The sequence below is a fragment of the Gopherus evgoodei genome, chromosome 2, assembly GCF_007399415.2.
Source record: "Gopherus evgoodei ecotype Sinaloan lineage chromosome 2, rGopEvg1_v1.p, whole genome shotgun sequence".
NCBI classification, from domain to species: Eukaryota; Metazoa; Chordata; order Testudines; family Testudinidae; genus Gopherus; species Gopherus evgoodei.
Window position 1 is genome coordinate 78,490,924 of NC_044323.1, and position 26,797 is coordinate 78,517,720.

Here is a 26,797-nt window from a genome sequence, read left to right on the forward strand (position 1 = left end):
AACTCTAGCCAATACAAAGCAGTTGTACTTTAGAATGTGATAAACTGGTCAAGTTAACTAGGAGAAATGTTGGCTTTAGTACAAATCTAACATCACACTTTTAAATCCTAGGGCTCCTCTATGCTTAACACGCTACAGAAGCTCAGCTGCGCTGTAGCACTTCAGTGTAGAGATTACCTATGCCAATGGGAGGATTGTTCCCTACAATATACACTCCAGTGCTTTGTAAATTGTGCTAAATTGTGCAGTGCTAAATTTAAAATGCCCAAGCAATGGGGTTTCCAACGACTCCTCTAAGGCACTACTCCATAATCCAGCATCTTACTCAAAAAGATTTTGCTGATTTTTAGCCTCAAATTTTCCCCTTGATAATCCATCTGTCACTATACTACCCACGTGCAATTTTAACAAGTCATGATTCCTCATTGAGAATTGAACCTGGAATCTCCAGTGATAATAGGATGAACCTCTGCCACTTGAGCTAAAGGAAAAGCTCCATTATCTGGCAGATGTAGTAAACTAATGTCCTCTGTGGATCAGCCACTAGAGGGAGATACCTAACACAGTGAACAGGCACACAATGAAGCATGAAGAGCTGCTGTAAATAAAAATATCCTCCACTCAAATTAACCCCAAGCGACACTCCCATTAGTTTCCCCGTTTAAAAGAAAACACACACACATTTGGATTGCTAAACTTCATATTGTATTTAAATAAACTGAATTTGAAAGAGAAAAAATGATATGGCTTTACACTGCAAATTATTTTTACATAACTGTAAACACGCATATGTTTAGCCTATAATAAAGTAAACTATGCAAATAAACTTTAGGCACAGTATTCTCCAAATAGTTATATGTACTTCAATTTTGTATTATTCCTGAGTACCCATTTCTCTGACCCTAGAGAAAAAAACACAAGTGAGAACGTTTTCCTATCAGCCTTTCCTCTTAACCCAACTGGTTAAGTCTGGTTTCTGAGAACACGGGATGTTCCAATTTGTTTCGCTGGAACATCAAGGCATACAGCATGGGTACACAAAAATCCATTAAACCTTTTGAGGGAGTGGGACACAAGTGTGGCCTATGCTGACCTTTCGGGTATGTATATTTTAGGTCTTCTGGCTTGATGAGTGCTGACTCGGTACTGTTAGTGTGCCTAGTATCTTAGACATGATCATAGGTAATGTCTGGTATATTCCTTTTTATGTTGTCTTATCCCCTTTTAATCTGCATACACTCGAAAAATAAACAGAACACTTCCTATGAAACACCCCATATTTTAGAGGGCACAATGAAGCCACTGAATAACTTATAATGCGTTGTTGCAGTAATTAGCTACTTCACTGCTTATCTAATATGTAAGTCAAGGGAAATTCAGGATGATATTTTGGAAGCAACATTACTACTAATTAGGTTGCAAACACACATTCGGTTAAATAGCTGCTATACCAATCATTAAGACCAAAGCTTTTGCAGCTTGCTAGTAGAGAGCACCTGTATTCTCTTTGCTCACAGAGAAAAATCAAATCATTTTGGTTATAAACCAACTATATTTCTTAATTGTGTTAAAATATGTATACATATCATATTCTTTTAGAACCAAATATTTTTAAAAACATATGTACAAGAAAGAGGCCTCTTTAAATATATATTGAATGCAAGAAAATAATCTGGGTTTTATAACCTTCCTTCAAAATTCCCCTAGTGCCCTCCAATGCATTTTTTTTTAAAAGAGAAAAAAACCCTAACAAACAGGGAAACAAAACCACATGAATGATGGCAGACTACCACTGATAGACAAAAGCCAGGAAAGTAAACATTTAGCTTTGTATTTCCTGGCTTACATTAGACGCCTACTGCCACTTGCCTTATTCCATGTGGGTAACAGCTGAAATTGAACCGTGTGTGGAGTGGGCAGCATGGACCTCATGCACCACTTAAGTCCCATGTATGCACAAAATGAAACAAACAAACAAACAAATAAAAAAACACTTACAGGGGTAAATGTCTCTTGCTCTGAAGAACGACAGGACCCATTGTCCCTCACAAGATCCATGCCAAGGAACAACCTGGGGAAAGCTCCATGTAGGGAACCTTGGAGAAGGTGGGCTGCTTCCAGTTGCATCTTATAACTGTTTATTCATCTGTTTGGTGTAATCGTCTTGTAGCAATGGGCTCTAGCCCTGCAGTTGCAAATATCTTTTCTGCAGTTCCAAATGGAGTATTTTGGAGTAATTTAAATAAGGTTGATAGTCTATATTTAAACCATTTTCATTAGAGACTGAAAACCAGAATTAAATGAGACTGTGTGATCTATTAGAGAAAGTTGTCCTAGTTCTTATTTACACAGGTAGGTACTTTTGTTACTTAAAACACCTAAGAACATTACTTTGAGAGAACACCTGTCTTCAATGCCAATCATTAAACATACACAGTGTGTGTACATGTGTGACTGTTTGTTTCTGAAGGTAATTTGAACAGCTTCTAGTATTGTTTCCTTTAATAATGAAGGCAGCAGCTGAAGTTTTATTTAAAACTATTCCATAAGGCATTGGTGCAACAAGGTAGTGATTGAAGAGGCAATTTTATAACTTCTCTTACAACTGTTCAAAACACTCCCACATCACGGTTAGCCAAAAATAGCAATAAAAAGGCATTAGAAAAGCCCCAAACTGAAGAAGACAGTTTAGTGATGAGTTTAGTTTATACTCCAGCTCCCACATGGTTTTTTTAATTAATTGTTGGCTCACATCTGTCCTAAACACACATTTTTCCTTAATGTACTACGGCACTGAACATCTCCCATGAACAAGAAACATTTAGATTACATCAAGAGAATATGCATTATGCTTTACAGATCAACAGTAGTCAGGATCACAGACTGGCTTATTTACTGTACATATCTATTTAAAACTTTAAAAGACTAAGAATATACATAAAATATACACTTAATAAACAAAGTAAAATCCTCCTCAGCTTCTGTTTAGGATAACATTTGATATTCCATAGAGTTACACATTGCTTCTATTAAAATTCCATGCACGGAGCTATTCCCGTGCCAATTCCCTCATCAGCATTGGGCTCATTGAAAAGTAAATTAGTTCTTCATATATATGCAGTAGAAAAAGAGAAACCTTAGCCCTAGTCATCACTGTCACTTCCAGATTCACTCAACTGCAAGTCATTTCCTATTGGGGACAAAAAAACAAGAACACCAGAAGTTAATTCATACTTTGATTATATTCAAATTTAAGAATTATTGAATTTAAACTGGAGATTTAAATAAGAATTACACAGAAATGAACATGAACAGCATCTCAGCAGTTTGTCTAATATAATCATTCTCCATATTCAAGAACATTAAAATTTGCACAGAGTTTATTTAAGGCCCAATCCAGGCAAAGTTGAGTCTCCTTGGCTCCACAACCACCAAGGCTACTACTCCCTGTTCAAAAAGAAGCATTCGCCTTCTCAGCAGCTGTGGAATTAATTCCACACCCTCCGCCCAGCCAAAGTGCCATATATGACTTTTGGGCAGGACACTAGGAAAGTCCCTGGCTTCATCTACACTATTAAAATAACCATTTTTTTAAAGATAGTAGTTTCAGTAGTGAAAATAGGGCTGTTCTATGGGGAAGTTCTATGGCCTATGTCATACAGGAGGTCAGGCTACACGATCACAGTGGTCTCTTCTAGCCTGTGGATAAATCAGGAAAGTGTGGGCAGCTCAAGAATATTGGGCTGAGCCTATCTGATAGTTCTGCTTCAGAAGTCAGTGAGGAAGGGGAAAACCAGAGAGCTCTGAGGCCCAAAGATAAGTCAGAAGCAGGGAGGCCCAGAGACCTACACTGTCCTCATAGTATGTACCAAAGGTCCCCAAACTGTGGAGTGCACCCTCCTTGGGAGTTGCAAAGTTGGAGGGGGCACAGCAGTGCCTGGATCAGCCCCCATGGAGGGTGGGGAAGGAGTGCCACCCAGCTCTGCCCACAGCCACAGCTCTGGCCCTGCCCCCAGGCCCTTGACACAGCTCCAGTCCTGACTGCGACCCCGGCCTCGACCACAGCTCCAGGCCCCCTGGCCATGAATCCCAACTGCGGCTCTGGCCCCTCTCCCAGACGTGGTTCCTGGGGGGCACAGAAAGGTTCCATTACGGGCAAGGGGGGAGGCGTGATGGAAAAAGTTTGGGGACCACTGCTACATAGCAACTGTCTGCCACCTCTCTTGCAGAATTCTGATGAACATGAGAATGAGAAATGTCCTCTTCATTCTTGGGTAATGTACATGCTGTGAAAGTAGAATGAATTATATTGTGAAAATAGAAAGGATTAAAGAAATGCCGTCTGTACCTTTAAGCAAAATTGTTGGAATGCTGCAATCCAGGTGTCAGGAATACAGACATTAACATAGAACAATTGCACCGTTTAAGGGCAATTGATGAAGTATTAGCCTTAGGGCTTGTCTACATCAGAAAGTTGCAGCGCTGGTGAGGGAGTTACAGCGCTGCAACTTAGGAGGTGTACACATCTGCAGGGCACCACCAGCGCTGCAACTCCCTGTTTGCAGCGCTGGCCGTACTCCCGTTTTGTCTCGGGTGTAGAGGATCCAGCGCTGGTGATCCAGCGCTGGTAATCAAGTATAGACACTTACCAGCGCTTTTCTTGACCTCCGTGGAATAAGCAGGTATCCCAGCATCACCGAGGAAGCCTCTGGTAATCAAACTGGTCTCCTTCCCCAGCTTGCTCTCGCGTTCCCCGAACAAGCAGGTCTCCTTCCCTGAGGTTTGCTGGGTGGTTCCGGGAACGCGAGAGCAAACCGCGGCGAAGCTGGTCTCCTTTCCCGGTTTGCTCTCTCGTTCCCGAACCCCCGAGCAAGCAGGTCTCCTTCCCTGCGGTTTGCAGGGTAGTTCGGGGAACGCGAGAGCAAACCGCGGCGAAGCTGTTCTCCTTTCCCGGTTTGCTCTCTCGTTCCCCGAACCCCGAGCAAGCAGGTCTCCTTCCCTGCGGTTTGCTGGGTGGTTCCGGGAACGCGAGAGCAAACCGCGGCGAAGCTGGTCTCCTTTCCCGGTTTGCTCTCGCGTTCCCGGAACCCCCGAGCAAGCAGGTCTCCTTCCCTGCGGTTTGCAGGGTGGTTCCGGGAACGCGAGAGCAAACCGCGGCGAAGCTGGTCTCCTTTCCCAGTTTGCTCTCGCGTTCCCGGAACCCCCGAGCAAGCAGGTCTCCTTCCCTGCGGTTTGCAGGGTGGTTCGGGGAACGCGAGAGCAAACCGCGGCGAAGCTGGTCTCCTTTCCCGGTTTGCTCTCTCGTTCCCGAACCCCCGAGCAAGCAGGTCTCCTTCCCTGCGGTTTGCAGGGTGGTTCCGGGAACGCGAGAGCAAACCGCGGCGAAGCTGGTCTCCTTTCCTGGTTTGCTCTCTCGTTCCCCGAACCCCCGAGGAAGCAGGTCTCCTTCCCTGAGGTTTGCTGGGTGGTTCCGGGAACGCGATAGCAAACCGCGGCAAAGCTGGTCTCCTTTCCCGGTTTGCTCTCTCGTTCCCCGAACCCCCGAGCAAGCAGGTCTCCTTCCCTGCGGTTTGCAGGGGGGTTCGGGGAACGCGAGAGCAAACCGCGGCGAAGCTGGTCTCCTTTCCCGGTTTGCTCTCGCGTTCCCCGAACCCCCCTTGAAGCCGCCCAACAGCGCTGCAGTGTGGCCACATCTAACACCACTTGCAGCGCTGGTTGCTGTAAGTGTGGCCACTCTGCAGCGCTGGCCCTATACAGCTGTACTAATACAGCTGTAACAACCAGCGCTGCAAAATTTTAGATGTAGACATGGCCTTAGATCGATAAGAGTTAGTAAGGAAGTAGGATATGCATGCTGTGCCCCAGGTGAATTTTACTGTTTTGCTCTCTTTGTCCCTTTGTCTAATTCCTGCTCTTTTATCTGTATAAATAAGATAGTTTGTGTCTTGCACGGTGCTCACGTTATCTGGATGTTATTAGCAGAGCGCTGTGCTAATAAAACAGAGTGGTCTGACAAACTGAGAGTCCTGAGTCTAACTTTGACAATGCTTGCTTTTAAGCTGGCCTGTAACATGTGCCCTATCATCTTCCACATTCCTGCCCTCGAATGCAGGTCCACTGCAATAGAGCTACTGAAAAAAATAAGACAGTGGCTGTTTCTTTTCCTTTTTAACATTTTTGGAGGGCTTCCATGCTATGGCAAGCGTTCCCCTGTAGAGGTGTGTTCTTCATGTTACAGAAATATCAATGGTTTATCCACGGACACATGTTGGATCAAGACTTTGAAATTCAAGCACATTCCAAGCATGGCAAATCTGACCTCCTAAATAAGGGCCTATCCAAGGCCCACTAAGTCAGTGAATAGACTCTACTGACTTCAGTGGGCTTTGGATAGGGCCTTGAGTGAAGGTCTAAATACTAATTAGCAAAACTCACATTTCTCTCTAAGTTCTGGACTAATCAAGGAGGATTAGATGCACCAGATTCATTTTGATATTTAATTCACCAAAACCCTCCATGTTTGAATTTACCTGAATCTGCTACAGAAACCATGGGCACTTAGCACACAGCACACATTTCAGGTCCAGTTCATCACGGAGCATATAGCGGAACCACAGAGAGGATATAGTAATTTGACTAGCCATAATCTCCTCACCCTTGCCTATCTCCCATGGTGGACAGGAGCAGGTCTCTCTACAGTTCCTCCACGTCCTCACATTCTTTATGCTTTTAAACTGGCAGTGAAAGATGGGTGGGATAGTGATGAGGATGGCTGGACACAGTAGCACAGGAGGGGAAAATGTTTGAAAGGGTGTGATGCATAATTTAGCTGCACCTCTGACCGTTTCTCTGACCTCTCTGAATGCATCCTCCATAGATGCTGGCCTCGTACCGTCAACTCTCTCAGGGTGGAATCCCGTGATTGTCCCACCCTTAGACTTGGTCTCAGGATATAGAGACCAGCCAGCAGGTAACAGCCTGCATGAGGCAGGGGACATTCTGCCTGCCTGTCTCCCTCCACACCGATGGTCCCCAAGGGCTCACAAGGGAACAGTGAGCTAGCAAGGGACACTGGTGTAAGATGTTTGTTGTTTTGTATGATCTGTATTCTCCTATGTGGTGTATGATTAAGTAAAAGAGCACAACGCTCTGTGTAAAATGTGGGTGTTACAGGCTTCACAACTGCCGCATGCCCCTGACAGAGTTAAACTGTAACCAGAAGCTTCACACCTCTTGGATGGAGATCTGAGAGAGGGGTATGTTGGAACAACTGGGTTATCTCGGGGATCAGTGCTGGGCCTGGGGCATAGAACAGAAGGGCAGAGGAGCTCCATTTTGGAGAAGGGGCAGAAGACAGAGTCAGTGCCCAGGAAATGTGCCTGAGAGGCCCAGGGAGAAAACAGTGCTGTAGCCTGCTGAGGCTTTAGAACAGAGGTGGGCAAACTACAGCCCGCGGGACCTTCCTGCCCGGCCCTTGAGCTCCTGCTGTGGGAGGCTCGCCCCTGGCCCCTACCCTGTTAATCCCTCTGCCCCACAGCCTCAGCTCGCCCCGCCACCAGCGCAATGCTCTGGGCGGTGAGCTCCTGGGGCAGCACAGCTGCAGAGCCAGGCCCTGACCCGGTGCTCTGTGTGGTGCATTGTTGTGGCTGGCTCCAGCCGGGTGGCACGGCTACCTGTCCTACTGCTCTGGGTGACACAGCTGTAGCGCCGCCAGCCACCAGTGCTCCAGGCAGTGAGGTAAAGGGGCAGGGAGCAGCGGGGTTGGATAGAGGGCAGGGGAGTTCGGGATGGTGGTCGGGGGCGGGGGTGTGGATAGGGGTTGGGGCGGTTAGTGGGCGGGAAACAGGGGGGTTGAATGGGGAAAAGGGTCCCGGGGGGGGGCAGTCAGGAAGGAGAAGGGGGGTTGGATGGGGTGGCAGGGGGTCCAGGGGCTGTCAGGGGACAGGGAACAGGAGGGTAGGATGGGGCAGGCCGTCAGGGGACAGGGAGCAGGGGTAGAGTCCTGGGGGGTCACATCAGGGGGCAAGAAGTGGGGGTGTGGGATGGGTCAGATACGGAGCGGTAGCCGGGCCACGCCTGGCTGTTTGAGGAGACACATCCTCCCCTAACCGGCCATCCATACAACTTTGGAAACCAGATGTGGCTCTCAGGCCAAAAAGTTTGCCTGCCCCTGCTCTAGAAGCTTAAAACATCCAGGGACACAGAAGGTTGAATTCCCCTCACAGCAGTCCCAGCGACTGGTCACAAGAGGGTGCTCACTAGGTACTGTAAAAAGAACAGGAGTACTTGTGGCACCTTAGAGACTAACAAATTTATTTCAGCATAAGCTTTCGTGGGCTACAGCTCACTTCTTTGGCTGCAACCAAAGAAGTGAGCTGTTGCCCACGAAAGCTTATGCTGAAATAAATTTGTTAGTCTTAAGGTGCCACGAGTACTCCTGTTCTTTTTGCGGATACAGACTAACACGGCTGCTACTCTGAAACTAGGTACTGTGACACCTTCCTGCTTGTTTAACAGCCCTGTTATTAAATTAACCTAACCTAGGGATAGTCAGCATCCCAATAACCCAATATAGCCATGCAGTAATTATTTCAATAACCAGGTCACATGCAGTATTCATCAGTTATTACAAGTTAGTTCCACGTCCTTTATATGTCTGTATCAACTTCTAACTCTCTCTCTCTCACACACACACACACACACACACACACACACCACACACACACACACACACACACACACACAGAGCAACTTCACTAAGGGGTTTACTATATATGCAGCCAATCCCACATTTCAAAAGCTGTTGTTTTTTTTTAAATTTAAAAAACAATGCTTTCCCTCCCCAAAGTGTAGACACTCCCAGGGTTATGCAAGACCTGACTTACGAAATTCGACCTTACGCAAAAAGTTCCATAAGGCATAAATAAAATTTTCGAGTTGTGGAAAATATTGTGTACAGTACCAAAACACAAAGTACTGTACTGTAGTGTGGTGTGGTGTGTGGAGGAATACAGCAGTAGCATCTTCTACAAGGGAAGGCTTTGCACTCTCTCAGTCTCATGTTATTTCAGTGATACTGTATTTTGTTATTTCACCCTATTATTTCATTCAAATTATGCCTGGAAAGTGACCAAGTGACAGCAAGAGTGCAGGACCAGTTCGTAAGCAAAAGATGATTGATTTAGAGAAGAAAATATTGTAATTGTTTGTTTTTTATGCTTGCACAATATATGTTTGCGACTTTCGTAAAATTCAGGTTATGCAAGGCTTTCTGGAATAGAATGATTGCATAAGTTGGGGAGCGTCTGTATCCTACTCCTCCCTGATGGAGCTTTGCCACCGAGTCACACTGAGCGCCAGCTCTAAAACCCACTGAAGCCAATGGGAGTCTTTTGGGTTTTGGCTCAAGCCCTTGATGCCTAAGCAGCCTCTATACTAGGGGTGGGCAAACTTTTTGGCCCAAAGGCCACATCTGGGTGGGGAAATTGCATGCAGGGCCATGAATGTATAGCTGGGACAAGGGGTTGGGGTGTGGGAGGGTGTGTGGCTGGGGTGCAGGAGGGGTGCGAGGTGCGGCAGGGGGCTCAGGGCAGGGGTTTGGGGTGCAGGATGCAGGAGGGGTTTGGAATGCGGGCTCCGGCCCAGCAGTGGCACTCAGCAAGGCTTAGGCAGGCTCTCTGCTTGCCCTGGCCCCACACTGTGCCACTCTCGGAAGCGGCTGGCACCACATCCTGCAGCCCCTGGAGGCAGGAGGGCAGAGGGCTCCGCGCACTGCCTTTGCCTGTGGGTACTTCCCCTGAAGCTCCATTGGCCATGGTTTCCCGTTCCCAGCCAATGGGACCTGCAGGGAGTGGTGCCTGCATATGAGGGCAGCGTGTGGAGACCTCTGCCTCACCCCCTTCCCCTAGAGGCCACAGGAACATGGTTCTGGCCGCTTCCGGGAGTGGCGCGGGGCCTGTGGCGCCACAGGGATGGCAATCCCGCAGGCCAGATCCAAAGCCCTGACAGGCCGGATCTGGCCCACGGGCCATAGTTTGCCCAGCCTTGCTCTATATCTTCACATAAATAAGAGCTTTTTGTTATAAGGTCTCCCTTTCACATATTTCAACCTGCATGCAGGCAACTGCTTGGGATAACCATTTGGTAAACTATATTCTACAGTGATATCTAAACCTGCTTAGAAAATCTATGCCTTTTGGTGGCATCACACAGGTTCCCACAGCAACAACACACAAAACTTTACTTACTGAGAGTATTCATTAGCTGATTGCTTCCTTGTGGCCTGCTGGTACCATTAGCAACAGCATTTCTGTTGTTGTACTGCTGGTGTGGTGGCTGAGAGGGGGAAATGCGTGCAGCCTCTTCCCCGTCACTGCTAGAGCTTTCATCATCACTTCCAGAAGAGCTCTCAGAGTCTGATGAGCTGCTACCACTGCTGCTGCTCATCTGTTCAATAATTTCAACCTCTGCTCTTAGCTCTGGAATAGGATGACATTTGTTGGGTCAAAACATTTACAGGCCTCTGTGAATTTCAGGAAAGGAATGTTAAAATGCAACAGTTATGTCAAGTATAATTTACCAAGCACAATGAACAAGTCTAAAATAAAATCCAAAGGAGAGAATTGGGGGCGGAAAACAAAAGAAAGATATATACAACTGTGCCTAAGTGCTGCAGCTGAATCTAGAGAAGAGGTAATAATCACTGCTTCTCTAAACTTCATTTCTTTCACTACCACTTTATATGTTTTCTATTTTTGAAACCATTCCTTACTGTATTATTCATTTACTGAGTGCTCAATGTGCCAGGCACTTTACAGACAAACCAGGCATTAAATGTAAATGATTTGGGGGTCAGAGTATATAACAGTTGACACAACGGGTACAAATTTCAAAAGTACCCAGTGACTTAGGAGCCTAAGTTCCATAGAAAAACCTGTGGGATTTAGGCTCATTTGAAAATGGTATCAGATGCAACAAGTGACAGTAACACTGAAGAGAGAAGGGGATTACAACAATAAAGTCATGAAGTTCTTTAGATTTGCCATGCACCCTTCTTGGTGGTTCCAATGGCAATATGAAAGTTATATCAGCAAGAGTTTGGAATAGTCATATTACTTACCAAGGATTTAGATAAGTCATCCCAAATCACACCATTGTTGTATATTTGAATATTCCATGTTACTCAAAAACTATTTGAAGGATTTTTTGAACATTTTGTGGGGACTACAACTTGTATCCCTCCACCAATAACATTAAGCATTTAGTTACCGTAAGTCCAAAGGTATAGGGATCAGAGGGAGAGAAATAATAAAGCTAGCATTAGCTATATTATGAAAGCACCCAAAATCGTCAGAGTTCAAGCCTCATTGTGCTGGACGTTGTACATACACAAGCTAAGAAATGAGTTCCTATCTTAAAGAACTTACAGTCTAATAGAAAGAGTGGGAGAAATCAGGTATTATCTCCATTTTACAGATGGGGACCTAAGGCACAGAAAAATGTAAGTGTCTTGCCCAGGGTTACATAGGAATACAGTAGCAGAAACAGAGTCTGAACCCAAATTTCCAAAGTCCTACTCTAGTGTTTGAATCACAAGACCATCCTTTCTGTGTAAAGTATCTCCAAAATGACCTTGAACAGATTTTTTCTATACATAAAAATGCCATGACGTTAAAATTCATGATCGTGAACATTTCAGGATTAAGGCTAAATACTGTATCTGACTGGAAAGGAGAGGGTTCCAGATGTCCGATGATACAACAGCTACAGGATCAGGAAATAAGACTAAAAAACCCTGCTAAGCTCTCAGCCTCCACTGTATAATTGGGTAATTATGCACTGGCTTAAAGTTTCCTTTTTCAATTTTAAATTTGCTACCTTTCAATTTCTAAATCAGCTACATTCAACTGGAATTAAGGAAAACAATATTATACTTATACAATGGAGCAATAGACTGTCTAAATCAAGTTGTACTTGAGGAAATGAGGTTGTTTTTGCAATTTGGCTGCTGAAGCAAAACATACTTGTTATGTTACCTACCGTTCATCTGTTTGCAAGACAGCAATTTCGGTTCAATCTTTTAGATTTAAAAAAATCTGTCATCTGTTTCTGTTGGATTTACATGAGTGAGTCAATGGCAGAGAGTAATATATCTTTCAAAAGTGATTTCTCTCTCTCTTATTCTCCTCCTCACTTAGTCTTGCAGTTTTTAGAATTTTATTTCATGCTAGAGTCTGAGAACTGGACAAGGAGCACTCCCAAGTGTGGGTTCTCAATTTATTCCCAAACTGCGGATTTCTAGAATCCCATAACAACTTTCAGGCTTAGAGGATCTCTCAATGTCTAAACTAAGCAAGTTGGGGAAACTAAGCACAATGGAAAATGGAAATCCCACAGATGTGAATATCTTTTGCCCTATCTTGATTCGGTAAATTTTCTGCATGCCTCAACTGATACTTTGGATCAAGGAAGTTGATAATTATAAGTACTCACTGAGCACTAAAAATGTACATAGTGCAAATATTCACAGTCTATGCCTCAAAGAGTCGAGAATCTAATGGACAGAAAAGATGTACTGGGAGAACTAGAGGAAGGGGCTTCCACCCATTTACTTGTTTATAAGCCCTATGGAAGAAGCGATTCATATGTGGAAGATATGAATGAGAAGTTGGGATGACCTGGCAGACTGAGACTGGGAGGTCCCTCCAACATAGGAGTGTGGTGCTTCTTCTCAGGGCAACACAGAACCATAAGCCACCGTTACCCTCTGCCTTAGCAAGGGAGAGCTTTGCTGGAGATCAGACTACGTGTGATCTCCCTAACACACCAGTCTGTCCACTTCGCAAGTAAATTCCTTGAGATTCTGCCAGTCTTAACCTTTCTTGCAGGAAACAAATCAGTGAACCCCAGTTCCTGAGTTCTCTAGAGACGTATCTCTGTAGTGTCCAGTCCCTCTGACTGGATACTTTCAGAAATTGTTAAGTGTGCTATCTCAGAAGAGACAGTATGCACACCAGCTTGTTAGGTTAGCTGAGGACTCACTCTATACTTCAACAAAACAGCACTGAGATGGTTTACAGTAAAACCAGGAAGACGTTTATGAAGAACAGACACTTAAGTGATACTAAGCAGAGATAACAGAAAATAGAAAACAGAAAACAAACAAATAAACATGCTTTCTAGTACCTAACATTTAATTCTAGCTAGTTAAGCCTTTGCCTAAACAGCTTTCTCACTTACAGCATCTCCAGTCCTTCCTGGCAGGAGCTCCAATGTTCACAGAATCAGAGCTTGTTGTCCACTTTGTTCCCTAAGATATGGATAAAAAAGGGGTTCTCTCCCCTTCTTTTTCTAGTCCAGTAAGCCTTTGAAATGTATTATTTGAAAATTAAGCCCAGACACAGTTCCTGTCCTCTGCTGGTGTGTAGATGCCATGCTATCTTCCATATCCTCTAATCAATTTGTTTTTTTGATTGACTTAATCAGTTTGTTTACCATAGATGTAAATGTACTCTGGCCTCACTTGGCTCAATTTACATCGGAGACTCAGGCAAACTGGCAAAACAACATTCCTTTGTCTATAAAAAACTTTGTTTATTTGCTCTACTCAGGTTGCTTGGTCTGAACATATTTTAGGAACATATTTCCAGCACATACATAATTCTTTATACACTAACCATACATACATCATGCAATAATATTAACGACCACCATGTCAAGAGTTTTTACATATATCTTACAAGATATCATTTGGCTACATATTCTGACAACAGCATGGTGGGTGGCATAAAGGGGCTCTTAGGGTCAGAAGGAGGCAGCATGGAAGATGGTGTGAAGACGACAGAAGGGAGAGGAAGCTGGTAATGAAAGAGTAGAGGTTGGCAACACTGGTGGAAGGAAGAGGATAGAAGATATACAGTGAGACAGTATTCAAGATGAAGGCTGAATAGGAGGTCGGATGGGAAGTTTGAACTGGATATGATGGGCAAGGGAGAGCCAATTGAATAATTCAGAGAGAGAAGTGACATGATCTGATTGTCAAGGAAGATAGTTTTGGCTGTTGTGTTTAGGATGGAATGAAGGGGAGCAATATGGGTGCCTGGCAGGTGAGTGAGGAGGACATTAGACAAGACAGAGAATGATGAGAGCATGGAGATGCGATTTAGCCACCAGGAGCAGAAAGAAAGATGTCTTGGAGAAAAGTGGCAAGATTTGTTGCCATCCTTGATGTGTGTGGTGAAGAAGAGCAAGAAAATGACATCAAGATTGTGAGCCTTGGGGACAGGGCTGGGAAGTTGGAGGTGTTATCAGTAGCAACAGAGAGCACTTAGGAAGGGAGATAAGTGGCTCAGTTGGGGCTTTTTTTCTAATCAATTGCTGCCTCTTGGGCTTGCCATTCCCTTTCAGATATCTCTAGTCTCCTCTCTCAGCTCCACGCAACCAATATTTTAAATTGTTCTTCTGCGCAGACAAGAAAACCTTGTTTTTGCTGATGTCACAACTGCTCTTATATCATTAAAAATGTATCATGCAGAGCTTCCACATGACTTTTAGGAAGCCCTACTGAATCCCCAGTTGCTTCAGCCTGTCAAAGATGGTGGCTGAGTCAACCACAAGACGAGGTCCAAAAGGAAAAACAAATCTGCTTTATTTATGTCACAATTTGTATCTTCCTGCTTGTCTGCTCTGTTGCTTTATCAAGGCATTCTTTAGTGCAGTTATTAGTATGGATGACTTAATGTTCTGGTGCCTTTACTTTTTTGTTTAAATGTGTGATGATTACATGGCATAGTCTATATGCTGCCTTTAACTGTGAAAAGTCAAATGCTTATTCAGCATACCTTTCGTTCCTTAAGATCAAACAAACAAACCATGTTAATGCAATATTGAAGTTGAAAAAGTCACAAGAGCCAGGAAATGCAAAAGTTAATATTAAAAAAACCTCTCTATGTACCATGTGTTAAATACATACCTTAATGAATGCACTATATCTGGCAAAGTTGATATTGTTGAGGGAACCATAACTTTTGAGTTTTGTGTATTTGATTTCTCAACTTTAGCAATTTACTTAAAAGAATAAGTGAAACAAAAATATTCTTTTTTCTCCTAGGTGCTACAATAATAAATACTACTAATAAATCAAATCTACTTAGTTACTTCATTAACTAAGAACAGGGCTTTTTCCTCCTTTTCTCTGCTGTCAGTAGATGCACTGGGTTTTATTCTGTTTCATGCACCTTCAACAAAATTCTTAGCTAGAAGTTCCTGGCCCTGAGACCGACTGAGCATCTAGAACTCTGACTAAAGCCAATGGGAGTTGTAGGTGCTCAGCATTTGGCGTTATGAGGCCATAAGTCCCACAGCACATTAGACAGAAGTAAACTACTTGATTTTGACAGGTTGAATTTACAGAGAAAGCAGATAGAAAAAAAATGTTTTACACTGAAATTCAGCAAATTTGATTTACAAGTCCACAAGAGACAACAAATATGCAATTATATTATGTCATCTTTAGAGTTATTTTTCAAAGTAAAACTGCACTTTAGAGCACATTTTAAGCATGAAATTCATAGTTTTCCAGCAACACTGGAAAACTTGTACTTTTTCCAGATACTATATACATTATGACAACATTATTAAAAATGCATCTGTTGCGATTAAGTATGCTATATAAATGTCAACAATTTTTTTCCTGCAAATACCACAATATGATCATTCATTTTCATTGAACAGTGACATGTGATAAGGTGCAGATAAGTATTCATAATGCATGAGATCCTCATCTGCACTCTGGCCCCTTGATGCTGTGTAAAAGGGATGCAGAGGCATAAAGAGGGCCAAACCTCCCCATAACTAATAGGTAAAGGATTCTCCTGCTGCTAGCACTGCAAAGTCAGCTCTAAAGGTGCCTCCCAGACCCTCAACACATGCCTCAGAGGGACAGGCATGTCAAGTGTGGGGTCAGAGTATGCTGTGAAAATGCTGGGCAGCACAGCAGCTCACAGGGCAGCCTGCAGTGGTTGCTGGAACTTAGAGAGGATCTCAGAGCTGTGTTAGTAACACCAGAGGCATCCCAGCCCCTGGGGCATCTTAGGATCAGGAGGGTGCAAAGATGGCTTAAAGCCACTTTAGATCCAGCCCCCTACGATTTGAGAGTTCTGTGCTGCACCTGTTAGAGGCACAGCACAGAACCTCACCCAGTATGCTTTACTTTTCTTCTGTACAAAGTATGTCTTTCAACCACCAAGAAGGAGATGGCAGGAAACAAGAGCAAAAAAATCCTTTAACTTAAAAACTCTGTAGGAGTAAAGAAGAAATACAGGAGTCCCAAGGACTGAAGACTGTTTCCTGGATCTAGCTGACTTGTATCGTTCATCTTCGTTGTGTCAAAATGGCTTTTAATTGTGCTTTCCCTACACAGATTCTCAGAATTATAAGACGTGTCCAACTGTTGGTACTTGAGTTCTCCATTGTTAGAAGCTTATGTAAAGAAAGAACAGAGGAATGTTTAGAAAAGCTACAGAAGCACAATTATTCTGTGGCCAAGAACAAACTGTTGATGAAGCCATACTCTCTCTTATTAGAACACGCAAAGGGTAGATACTCTCTGTGAAATACAACTGATCTCCCAGATGGTACTGTGAAGTTCTCTACAATACGGGACATTCAGATGCTGGAGAAGTTATCAGACAACCAGGATATTCACACTTTTGTACAACAGGTCTTCTGTTTTTAGAATATGAGGAAAGACTCCCTCTCTCGTAACCGTCACACCAGGCAAATATGTAATTTTTACTGCAACAATACAACCTTTAGTCACTGCTGTATACCTTTTTGGAAAGGTTTCCGATGATTATTTAAGGCTATGTTTACACTAGGAGCACTTTACTGGTATAAGACTATTGGTATACTATACTGGCAAAGCACTCCTAGAGTGGGTGCAGCTATACTGGAAAGCTGCAGCTTGTACCAGAATAATAAAATCTTTCACACCCCCAAACCCTGCACCCTCACGGAGTGAAAACAAGCTATACTGGTAAAAGTGCCATTTGGCTGGTGTCACTGTCTACAGTAGGGGCTTCTACCAGCACAACTATGTCAGTCAAGAATCACACCTCCTCACAACTATGCCAGCAGAACTCTGTAGTACATACCTAGTTTAACTAATATTTGTTTTCTAAACTGTATAATAAGAACCATACCAGATAATTTGTTTACTAACTTAATGTATTTCCCTGTAGTCTGCTTGTTTGGTTGGTTTTATGTATTTGAAGAATTTTCAAAATAAAAAAATTAGATAAACACAGTGAGAAAGGACAGAAATAGCAACTAACAAACCCTCAGACTTCAGCATGGTCTTTCGATCAACATCCTGGTGTTCACTAGATTAGAAACTGTGCAGGAGTTAATATAATCTGCTCCTACAACCAACATTCAGATTTTTGAAAAGTAAAAATGTCATAAAGTGACTAGTATAAGTCGAAGAAAATCTTGCTGAATAATATAGGATAAATAACATAGGCTGAGCCCATAAGAAAACTAGCTGTATGGACCAGAGGGAAAAGACAAAGCAAAGGAAACACCAGAAGTGGAGAAAGGAACAATATGGTCTTAATATACAACATATGCCTAGAAAGTACCTGACTTTTCAGTAAAATATAAACTAAACAAAAAAAGAAAGTTCCTCGCTTCAACTGCATTGTCCACAATATACCCATGCAGTGCACCACCCGGGTGGAAGGGATTTGGGCAGAGATTCTGTGCATCAATCCCCGATAGGCCTAGCTTTTGGACACAGATACAGAAACACTGAGATTAGGAGCCTGCTGCTGCTTAAGTAGGAGATTTATTTAATTTAGGCACTCAGTCCTTCTTTGCCTCCCAAGATACCTGCATAATAAATATAGCAACTACATGGCAGTGTGGTCCATATTGTGCAAATTTGATCCCTATCCAATTATTTGATGGATCTCAGACCCAAAGCCTTTCTGTTGGATGAGACAGCCAGCCAACTCCTGTTCCATCCAACTGTGATGATGTACATCTTGTGAGTTAATGTTATTTTTATGGAGAAAGAGTCTGAAAGAGATTAAATTATCAGCAAAAAAGGGATGCTCACATGCAGAGAGATGGGGACAGTTTAGATGACTACGTTGACGTAAGAAAATAAACAATTCTCTAAGAATTCTTAAAATAAGATACATAGACTATAAACCAGCAGTCATGTACCAGCCTTTAATGCTTTGAAGTTCTTATGTATCTTCGTAAATGAACAATTACAAAACAGTAGATTAAAAAAAACCCCACCCTTCTTTACCTCTCTTAATGTCATCCAGCTGAGGTTCAGGTGAAGGGTTGTCTTTCAAAGGGGAGGTTTTGGGCCCAGCTGCTGGCTTGGATGGGGCTTTGAACTGTGAGGAAGGCTGGGAGGCTCGAGCAGCCTGCTGCTCTATTCGTGCCTGGATCTTACTGCTGCCCTCAGCCCTGAAACAACATAAAAAAACAGTCAGTGGTGCCATAAAGCTGTGTTCATTTGTTCCAGTAAGATCTGTATTAATATATATTTAATGAGTTCAGACTGAATACAAATTTACTTTGCATCCTGTAGAGCTATACAGTGAATTATGGATTTTAAATACAATACTGCTAAAAAACCTACACTGCTTTGGGAATCAGCATCACCACTGACTTCCAGGGGAAGCATGCTGTAAAGTGACTGTAGAGTAAGGTCCTTACTAACTGTGCTCCAGATCCATGTAAGGTTTAGCAATATCTTGTTCTCTGTTCAAATAGCGGTAAAGGTTTTTCATTTAGCAAAGAACATCTTCTTAATACAATCAGCAACTATAGTAAAATACATTTACATAGCACCTTTCATCCTGAATGATCCCAAAACTCTTCACAAACATTTAGACATGAAATACAAAGGGATCACTTCATCCATGATTGAAATGGAGCTAACTATTAGAAGATGCACAAAAAGACTACCCAGCATTTTACAACAAGAAGTATCCTCTTTGATTACATGCAGTACATCATCAGATGAAAGTTACTATATAAGAGCAGAGAATTGTTACCAATATTGATTTATGCTCTTGAAACTACAGAAGGAGTTTATATGGGAAGAATGTAATTACTCCACTTTGAATTTTAGACTAAAACCCCTTCTCTTGCCAAGTGTGCCAAGGGATCATTAAAGACCAAAGTGACCATGACAACAGCTTGACATTTCATCTGAATGACATGACCTCTAATAGCACAGTGCCTCGGAACATCATGCTCATGCACTTGTAGGGCGTTGTCTCAGAGGAAAGTGTGGCAACTGTTGAATCAGTACCCTCATGTCCAACAGCCTGGATTTGTTCTTTGGAGATCTCTGATCTAGCTGCCAAGCATGGTCCCAGCCTGCATCACTATAAAGTTTTAGTGAGCTCTCAGTCAAAGTTTTTACAGCTGCAGTAATACAGGTTATTTTAAATGTGTCATGTTTTAAAAAAATATTTAATAATGGCATGCTCTATAGAACTTATCTAATATGCTTTCCCCACTGCTAAAAGAACTTGATTCAGAGACTTGAGGTACTTACAGTTGGCACTACTCTGAAAGATATTTTATCTGAATACTTTCTAGAGTGCCATTTGTGTACTGAGGTACGGCGATCAGATTAGACAGAAGTTCTGATCTCAGCAGCTTTTAGGCAATTATCCACAATACTATTTATTTCTGCAGCATTCATTTTTTCAGAATCTTTGCCCATGAAGAGTTTGGATTTTTGCTCTGTTTATCTTCTTGATGCAACCATGTTCCCCCACTCTAATTGTTATATATAATTAGACTTCTAGGTCCATTACTTGCAACTTCACCGTCCACTTGACAGGTTACCACTTTCATCTTCTTCAGAAAGCAATCATTGAAAGCCATCTAATCTTTTGAACAGCTTCTAAACTCTTATACCACCAATACCGTTCAGTCATGAGTTACAATTATCACCTTTCAATAATAGAGAATCTACTAATTCTTTACACTCTGCTACATACACATAATGGAGATTTCCATATTTAGGCATGATAATTGTCCTCATAAAGTCCAGGAAAATCAGTAATTAAACAATACTGCTAATTCACAAAACTCATAGCCATAGCTAAAGGTGACACTATTAACATGACTCTCTAGCAAGAATTCTTCTTATTAACTGTGTGTGCCCCAGTTTTACCTTGTTTTCTTGACTTGAATACTGCTACTAAGTTTTTCCAGCACATATTCCCCAGTGTCATGATTGATAATAAGCACGCAGTCCTTCTGATATGGTCTTTTATTTCCTTTGAACACAGTCATTGGAGGAGTTGAGCCCTGGTGTCGAAGAAAAAGCACACATTCATTTGCTTATACCCAGACTATACAAGCCATTTATACACAATAAGTCTATATGCATGCTTCTGTCCTAATATCAAGAAATTATCATTTACTTTGGATTGAAAGTGTTTGTTCATTTCAAGAAGGGATGAATACATTTATATGTATTACATCAGATTCTTCCTCACTCATTATTATGCTTTTAATCATTTTATGCGGCTTTGCAGTGAAACGCATCTACCCTTTGGTTACTATCATTTACAGTTCTACTTTCCCTCATGGTAACAACTAAATTTTATTAGTTTGCCCTGATAAATATCAGAAACCTCCCTGATACTTCTACCAGCTCTGAAAATCCTGGGTTTGAATACTGAATATAAATCTAATTACGCATTCAGTGGAATTGTGACCCGATGAAATGTATGTGTACCCAATATATCATTTAAACTGCCTTTATATTTAATCCAGTAAATAAAAAACAATACCTCTCTTCTATGTTATGAAGCAAATATCACATGCCATACATTAGCAACAACTGATTTAAAAAAAACAAACAGCTTGTTTGCTTGGCAAAACTATTGCGTGAAGACCTACATTCTGGAGCAATCTGGGGGGTTCTCTATGATACTAATTAACATTGGGTGAATCAAAAAATTGATGCACTTAGTATAAGGAATGTACAAAAGTATACTCTCTACTGTGAAACCTACTCAGATTTTATCCATACAATAGCTGTATAGTTACAGAGAAAGGTGAATGGTACTTACTTACAAGTGAAGAAGAGAGTCCTGCTTCAGAGAACAGAAAGCAATCTTTACACATGTTCTTGGGAAGCACCCTGAATTGAGGACAGTGTGCAAAAGCACAAGCTTCCACTCCCACCCTTCTTCTAAAGAAAATATAATGTCTTCTCGCTTAAACTAAAATTTTAAACTCTCCGCACTATCAAAATAGGATACACACACTAATCTAAAATGGTTATGGAACAATACAGACTACCTACATCTGGATTCTTCAGAGACGTTACAGTAAGACAGGTTCCAATTTGGATAAGATCATATTCTCACATAGTCATGCCTTCACAGATATTTACAATATTACTACATTAAGAAATTGAAAAGTAAAAAAGGATTGAAGAGAATATAAAATAAGCTGGAAGTTAAGTCCTGGTCATCCTTGACAGATAAAGAGAAGTTAGACAAACATATAAAGCACAAATATAATGGAAATTATGATAAGCTTATATCCCACCATTCCCTATTTTGTGGAAAGCCTGGAATTTAAAGAAGAGCATAATCTTTGCTGAGAAATAAAGAGAAGAAACTGAAAATCCAGTGAAGCACATCAACAGTCCCTCTCACAAGCTTAAAATTAAGCAGGTATGTAAGAGTTTGGAGTGCTTAAATACTAAGCAACAGAAACTAAAATGCTACGTTACAGACTATTCTGTTACAAAGTTACTACACTGAGCGAAAGAGCTAAAGTTTAACAGGATTGTGATGAAACCCATAACTAAAACAAGAGACAAAAATAATTCCTCAACAACTATTTGACCATCAAATATTAAACCACTACATCCACAAAGCACCGTAATCCCTGAAACTGTCCACACACTGGAAGAAACACAAAAAAATCTCCTTCAAACAGTGGTACAGTCAGAGATAGCAAAATTTCAAATGGCAAATTGGAACCTGAATCCCATCCAATTGTTAGGCACTTAGTGCAACTGTTTGTTGGAATGTGAGAAATAAGGCAGGATCCAGAAGATCAGTGAACCCTCTTATATCGTTTTATCAACATTTCAAGAAAGGAAAGCTTTGAGATCACATATCCCATCCCTTTTCAGAGAATTGTCCATTTAACTAGATTGAAAGCAGCCACTATGCGTATGTTGCTCCAAATCAATATTGACTATGTTCAGTTTGGTTAACTGGAAAACCCTCTAGAATATAGAAGAGACAGGTCAAGCTGAAAGCTGTCCATTCTCATAAAATATTACATTAAAAATAATCTTATCAGAACAGACATCTGGAGAGGGGATGCACTACAAACAATCTTATTCGCCCACTTCAAAAATATAGGAACAATACACTTCCCAGTCAAAAGGGAATATTCCAATTCAAAAGGCAGCACTACTGGCATTAATTATACTGCTTCTGCTCTCAGAATTACTTCAACAAGATAAGTATACTATATAGATTAAATTGAGGCAATATTTCATATAAGAGTGAAGATGGTAACATTATTTAGAAAACTTTCTTGGGAGCAGATCCTCCCCAGTGTAAATTATCAGCTCCACCCATAATTTTTCCAGCTGAGGATCTGCCATTTGGATTCCAATCCAGCAGAAAACTGTTGTCTATCTATACTAAGCCTATCTATGTTGTTTATAAATTCACATATGCTGTTTTGGTAATTAGCAACAGCTCTAGCTACTATACAAATCCAGTTCCAGAACACAGGTGCATTTTTTGTTTTGTTTCAATTCTTTATTATCAAAACAGAAATACGTACAATCATTTGACCATATTCTTTACTGTCACTTGTCCATCATCCTTGCACAATAAATCTTTACTATACGATTTCTGGAGGGATTGGATTTAACCTCATTGCAACTGACTAGGAATCCTGGAGTAGCTTCTGCAAACATGGGGTGCAGGATGTTGTTTGTATAGCTTTCAGCAACAGAAAGAGCAGTTTCAAAGGCATAACTTCAGTCTTTTGAAATTAGATCTTGACCTGAGTCAAGGATAATCAGACTCCCATACTTAAAATGCAGAACTAAAAACTGATGGAAATTAGGTGGGGACCCAATCAGGATTAAAAGTCTTTTTGTACTTCAAAGAGTACCAAGGAGGATTAATTGTAAGCAAAGTAGATTGGATGTTTAAAGAAATACTTTATAGCGATTCCATTTTACAGCCCTCTCCCAGAATGATATACTGAAATGCTAGTAGAAAGACAGTGCAAAAGCTGCTCCAACAGTGGACTCATTTGTTTTAGCATTGTGATCAAAGGTGAAGAGGATAGATTTAAGTCCATTTACAGTAGAATGTTCCTGGCTAGCAGACACTAAAACCACAGGATGAGAATTTGCTATGAAGTCAAAAGGTAAATCTGTATCATAACACAAAGTAAACTTACTGGAATATGTGGCAGTGTAATTGTTACTTCATCTCCTTTACCAACCTGGAGCTCCCCCTCACAAGATGTGTCTATAGATGCTGGCTTAAAATCATCTGAAGAGCAAAATAAGTGGTATTAAATACATTTCTCATCTAAATAGTTTCTAGAGAGTTCCATGGTTTCTCTTCTGAGGTAACTCATCTCCTGCTTTATTTCTGATTAGAAGGAATGTAAAATGTGGGCCAATGCTACTATTTAAAGAAGAGCTGGACTAATGCATAGGCACAATAGATCTAATTCTGTGGATACCCACTCCTTAAATCATGTGATTACCTCAGATTTTAATCTTTCAATTTAAAAAAAAAGGAAGTTTCTAGTCATTCTGGTCAAGGAAAAGCTTCAACATGTGACCCAGGTATAACCAATGCAGTGACATTTGAGTCTGAAGACAGTTTGAAACAAGCAGCCAACACATCATGTGAGTGCGGGTCACTTGCCAGGATTATCCAGGCATATTCTCACATACTCCGTTCCCTGCCTTTGCAGGGGCCTTGGGCACTGGTGCATCTCGGTCCCTCCTTTTCTCTGCCTGTGGCACATAACAGTCTAGTCTCCTGTGGGCTGTACTACTTTAGTCTAATTTCAGTTGTTGGGTTTAGTCAGCAGGCATTGGTGGCCTGTGATATACAGGAGTCAGACTAGATGACTTTTAGTGATCCCTTCTGGCCTTAAGCTCTATGACTCTAAGCGGTGAACTGCTCCACGTATCTCAACAGATTGTTAACTGTAAGACTGAGCGGTCTGTGGGGAGACCTGCCATCATGACCTCAGAACTCTCTGTCTCACAGAAGCAGAAGAATACACTGATCCCAGCACAGCTACCCATGCAGATACACCCTTGCTGTGCTAAGTTCTGATCAGGGCCCCAAAGCTTCTACCTCTACGTCTCCAGGTGGGAGAGGGGAGCAGAGAGAAGGCCTGCATGCTATTGCCCCTACCTGTATGGGAGAGGGGTCCCCTGACAAAGCCATTCCAGATGGAGAGTGGGAGCATGACACACTCAGAATATGCCTAAGGCAATTTAAAGCCCAAAGATAGTCCTGGTTTATAGGGGATTACTTTGAATAAAATGTACTTTGCGTCTCTGAGCAAGTGTAAAGTAATATCTCCAGTAACTTTTCTTAATACATTTACATATTTTCTATTAATTATCCTACCGCACTACTGAGCCATAAAGGAGACAAAAACAGATGATCAGAATGTATGAAGTTCAGACATGATTTAGACAAAACTGCAAAAGTAAAATCAGAACATGAACCAGATATGAGTATGGGGGATAATGCCATTTTCATAAGAGGGCACTCAATTACAGTATCTAAGCATACAAAAAAGTGGGGCATGGATCAACCTTCACATTCCACTCCACGGCAATACCCAGCCTGGGAAAGCTAATGATCCAACCAGCAAAACAAATTTGCTGATTAATCCTGGCCACATGCCACCTGAGGCACATTGCGCATACGCTAAGAAGCAGCATACAAAACTATCCAGTTATATTCACTGCCAAGACTTCTCTTAATTATTGTATTAATTGTTAAAACATCCACTTCTTAGAGCAAATTTAAAATGAAGCTCTACTATGAAAAGCAAGTTTGCAAAAAATAGCACCTTCTTAACATCGTCACCGGCTGGGCTTAATGATAAAAATAAATGTAACTGATTTTTACTCTGCTAGTATTACAGAGACAACACAGCAGACGGAAAAAGTGAGTGTATGACTAGATTTAACCTCTTCCCATGCATTACCAAAAGAGTTAATCGTTCTAATTGCAGGGCCAAGTTGTGCCCTCACTTACATCCGAGTAACTTTGTGAGTTAACAATTACGAGCTATTGTTTCCCCAAATGTATCACTGTGGACTTGCTGGGTCGAGGCAGCCAAAAGGGAGCAGGGCTCTTGGCCCACCCCCATTTCTTATTAAATGCTATGTGTGCATGTATCATAAATACTTTTTTTTTTTGTTCTTTTGAGCCTGACACTTTACTAGAGCCTCCTCATTTACAAGTCTGGCATACTTCCCTCTTACATATACATATAGGAATAGTATGAGCTGGGGTGACTGACAAAGGATTTCAATACTAGGCTTTTTTCCTAGGGTCAGTGGTAGATGAAGATACGCCATGCAAACATTTGGGTTTCTCTTGGGAAGTTTACTGGTTTGTGTATACCCTTGGTTAGTTTTGTAATGGTTATACTAATTTTATGACCCTGAAAAATAGTTTATGATTTTAATTACCAAAGTTAAGTTTTCCTGGAAGCATTTTCCATGGATTGTCCAGGATACCATAAAACCTCACAAACAACACATGATGAAAATGAGTTTTTGCAGGTTATAAAGGAGAGCAGAATTTTGGCCTACAAAGTCTTACAGTGGTATGGAAAGGAAGGAAAAAAAAAACAAAACCAACAGTATAATTGATCCCAGGTTAAATTTTCAGGCCCAGAAGTTATAAAAAAAATTCTAGCCTGGAAAGTAAATATGTCTGATCTGAAGCTCATTGATATGACACTCAGCAAGAGACTCACTTCCCTCTCCCCCACCGATCCCTAATTTTTACAGTTACTTTCAAACTAGCCTCACTTTAATTTCCCTCCTGCCATCTAAATTTGTAACTGAAAGTTGCTGCTCTCCACATAACCAGGTAAGAGCCTAGGAAGAAGGAGCTGGTGAGGAATGGTAGAGAGGGGATGGCAGCCGGTAAGGGGTGTGTGCAACAGTTGGGATGGTAGGGGCAAATGGAGAGTTAGGGGCTAGGGCTCAGAGGCAGAGGGTGGAAGCCGGGCAAGGGAAAGGAGAAAGATACAGGGGGAAGGGAATGGGGGATCCCAGCGCACAGAGCGTAACGAGGGTCCCTGGAAAAACGGACAGGGTTGGAAAACTCCTGCTCTTTCCACAGTGGGGGGTGCAGCACAGGGCGTCCCAGGCTGGGGCGGGGGTGCAGTGCAGGGGGTGTGGGCCGGGGGGAAGGAGTAAAGGGCTAGAGTAGAGGTAGAGGAGCAAAGGGCTAAGCCGGGGGGTCCCCAGGAGGGGTAGGATCCCGGGCAGGGCGGTGGGTCCCAGGGAGAGCGGGGGGGGGGCGGTGGGTCGCGGGGGCCGGGGCGGCTGGCTCACAGCGGATGGTGTGGAAGGAGGCCTTGGGCCGCCGCTCGAAGCTCTCCCCCAGCTGCAGCCCGTGCTCCTCCTTGTCCAGCAGCGGGTTCGCCGAGCCGTTCATGCCCCTGCCCGCGCCGGACCCGGACACAGCAGCACCCGGCAGCG

At 42.3% G+C, this 26,797-nt stretch overlaps 1 protein-coding gene across 2 annotated transcripts; it reads right to left on the bottom strand.

Moving 5' to 3' along the window:
* Positions 1 to 682: 682 nt before the first annotated feature.
* On the bottom strand, positions 683 to 26,778 carry EAF1 (ELL associated factor 1). 2 transcript variants are annotated; one of them, XM_030551073.1, is made up of 7 exons: positions 26,651 to 26,667; positions 25,775 to 25,821; positions 23,497 to 23,591; positions 20,213 to 20,349; positions 18,317 to 18,483; positions 10,248 to 10,478; positions 683 to 3,190 (listed from the first exon to the last, which is right to left on the bottom strand). In XM_030551073.1, the coding sequence occupies exons 2-7, from the start codon at positions 25,797 to 25,799 to the stop codon at positions 3,144 to 3,146; spliced, it is 702 nt and encodes a 233-aa protein (XP_030406933.1). In that variant the 5' UTR covers positions 25,800 to 25,821; positions 26,651 to 26,667; the 3' UTR covers positions 683 to 3,143. The 2 variants fall into 2 exon arrangements, with proteins under 2 accessions (XP_030406933.1, XP_030406932.1); XM_030551072.1 differs by lacking the exon at positions 25,775 to 25,821 and having other exon boundaries at positions 26,651 to 26,778.
* Between the last annotated feature and the right edge of the window lie 19 nt (positions 26,779 to 26,797).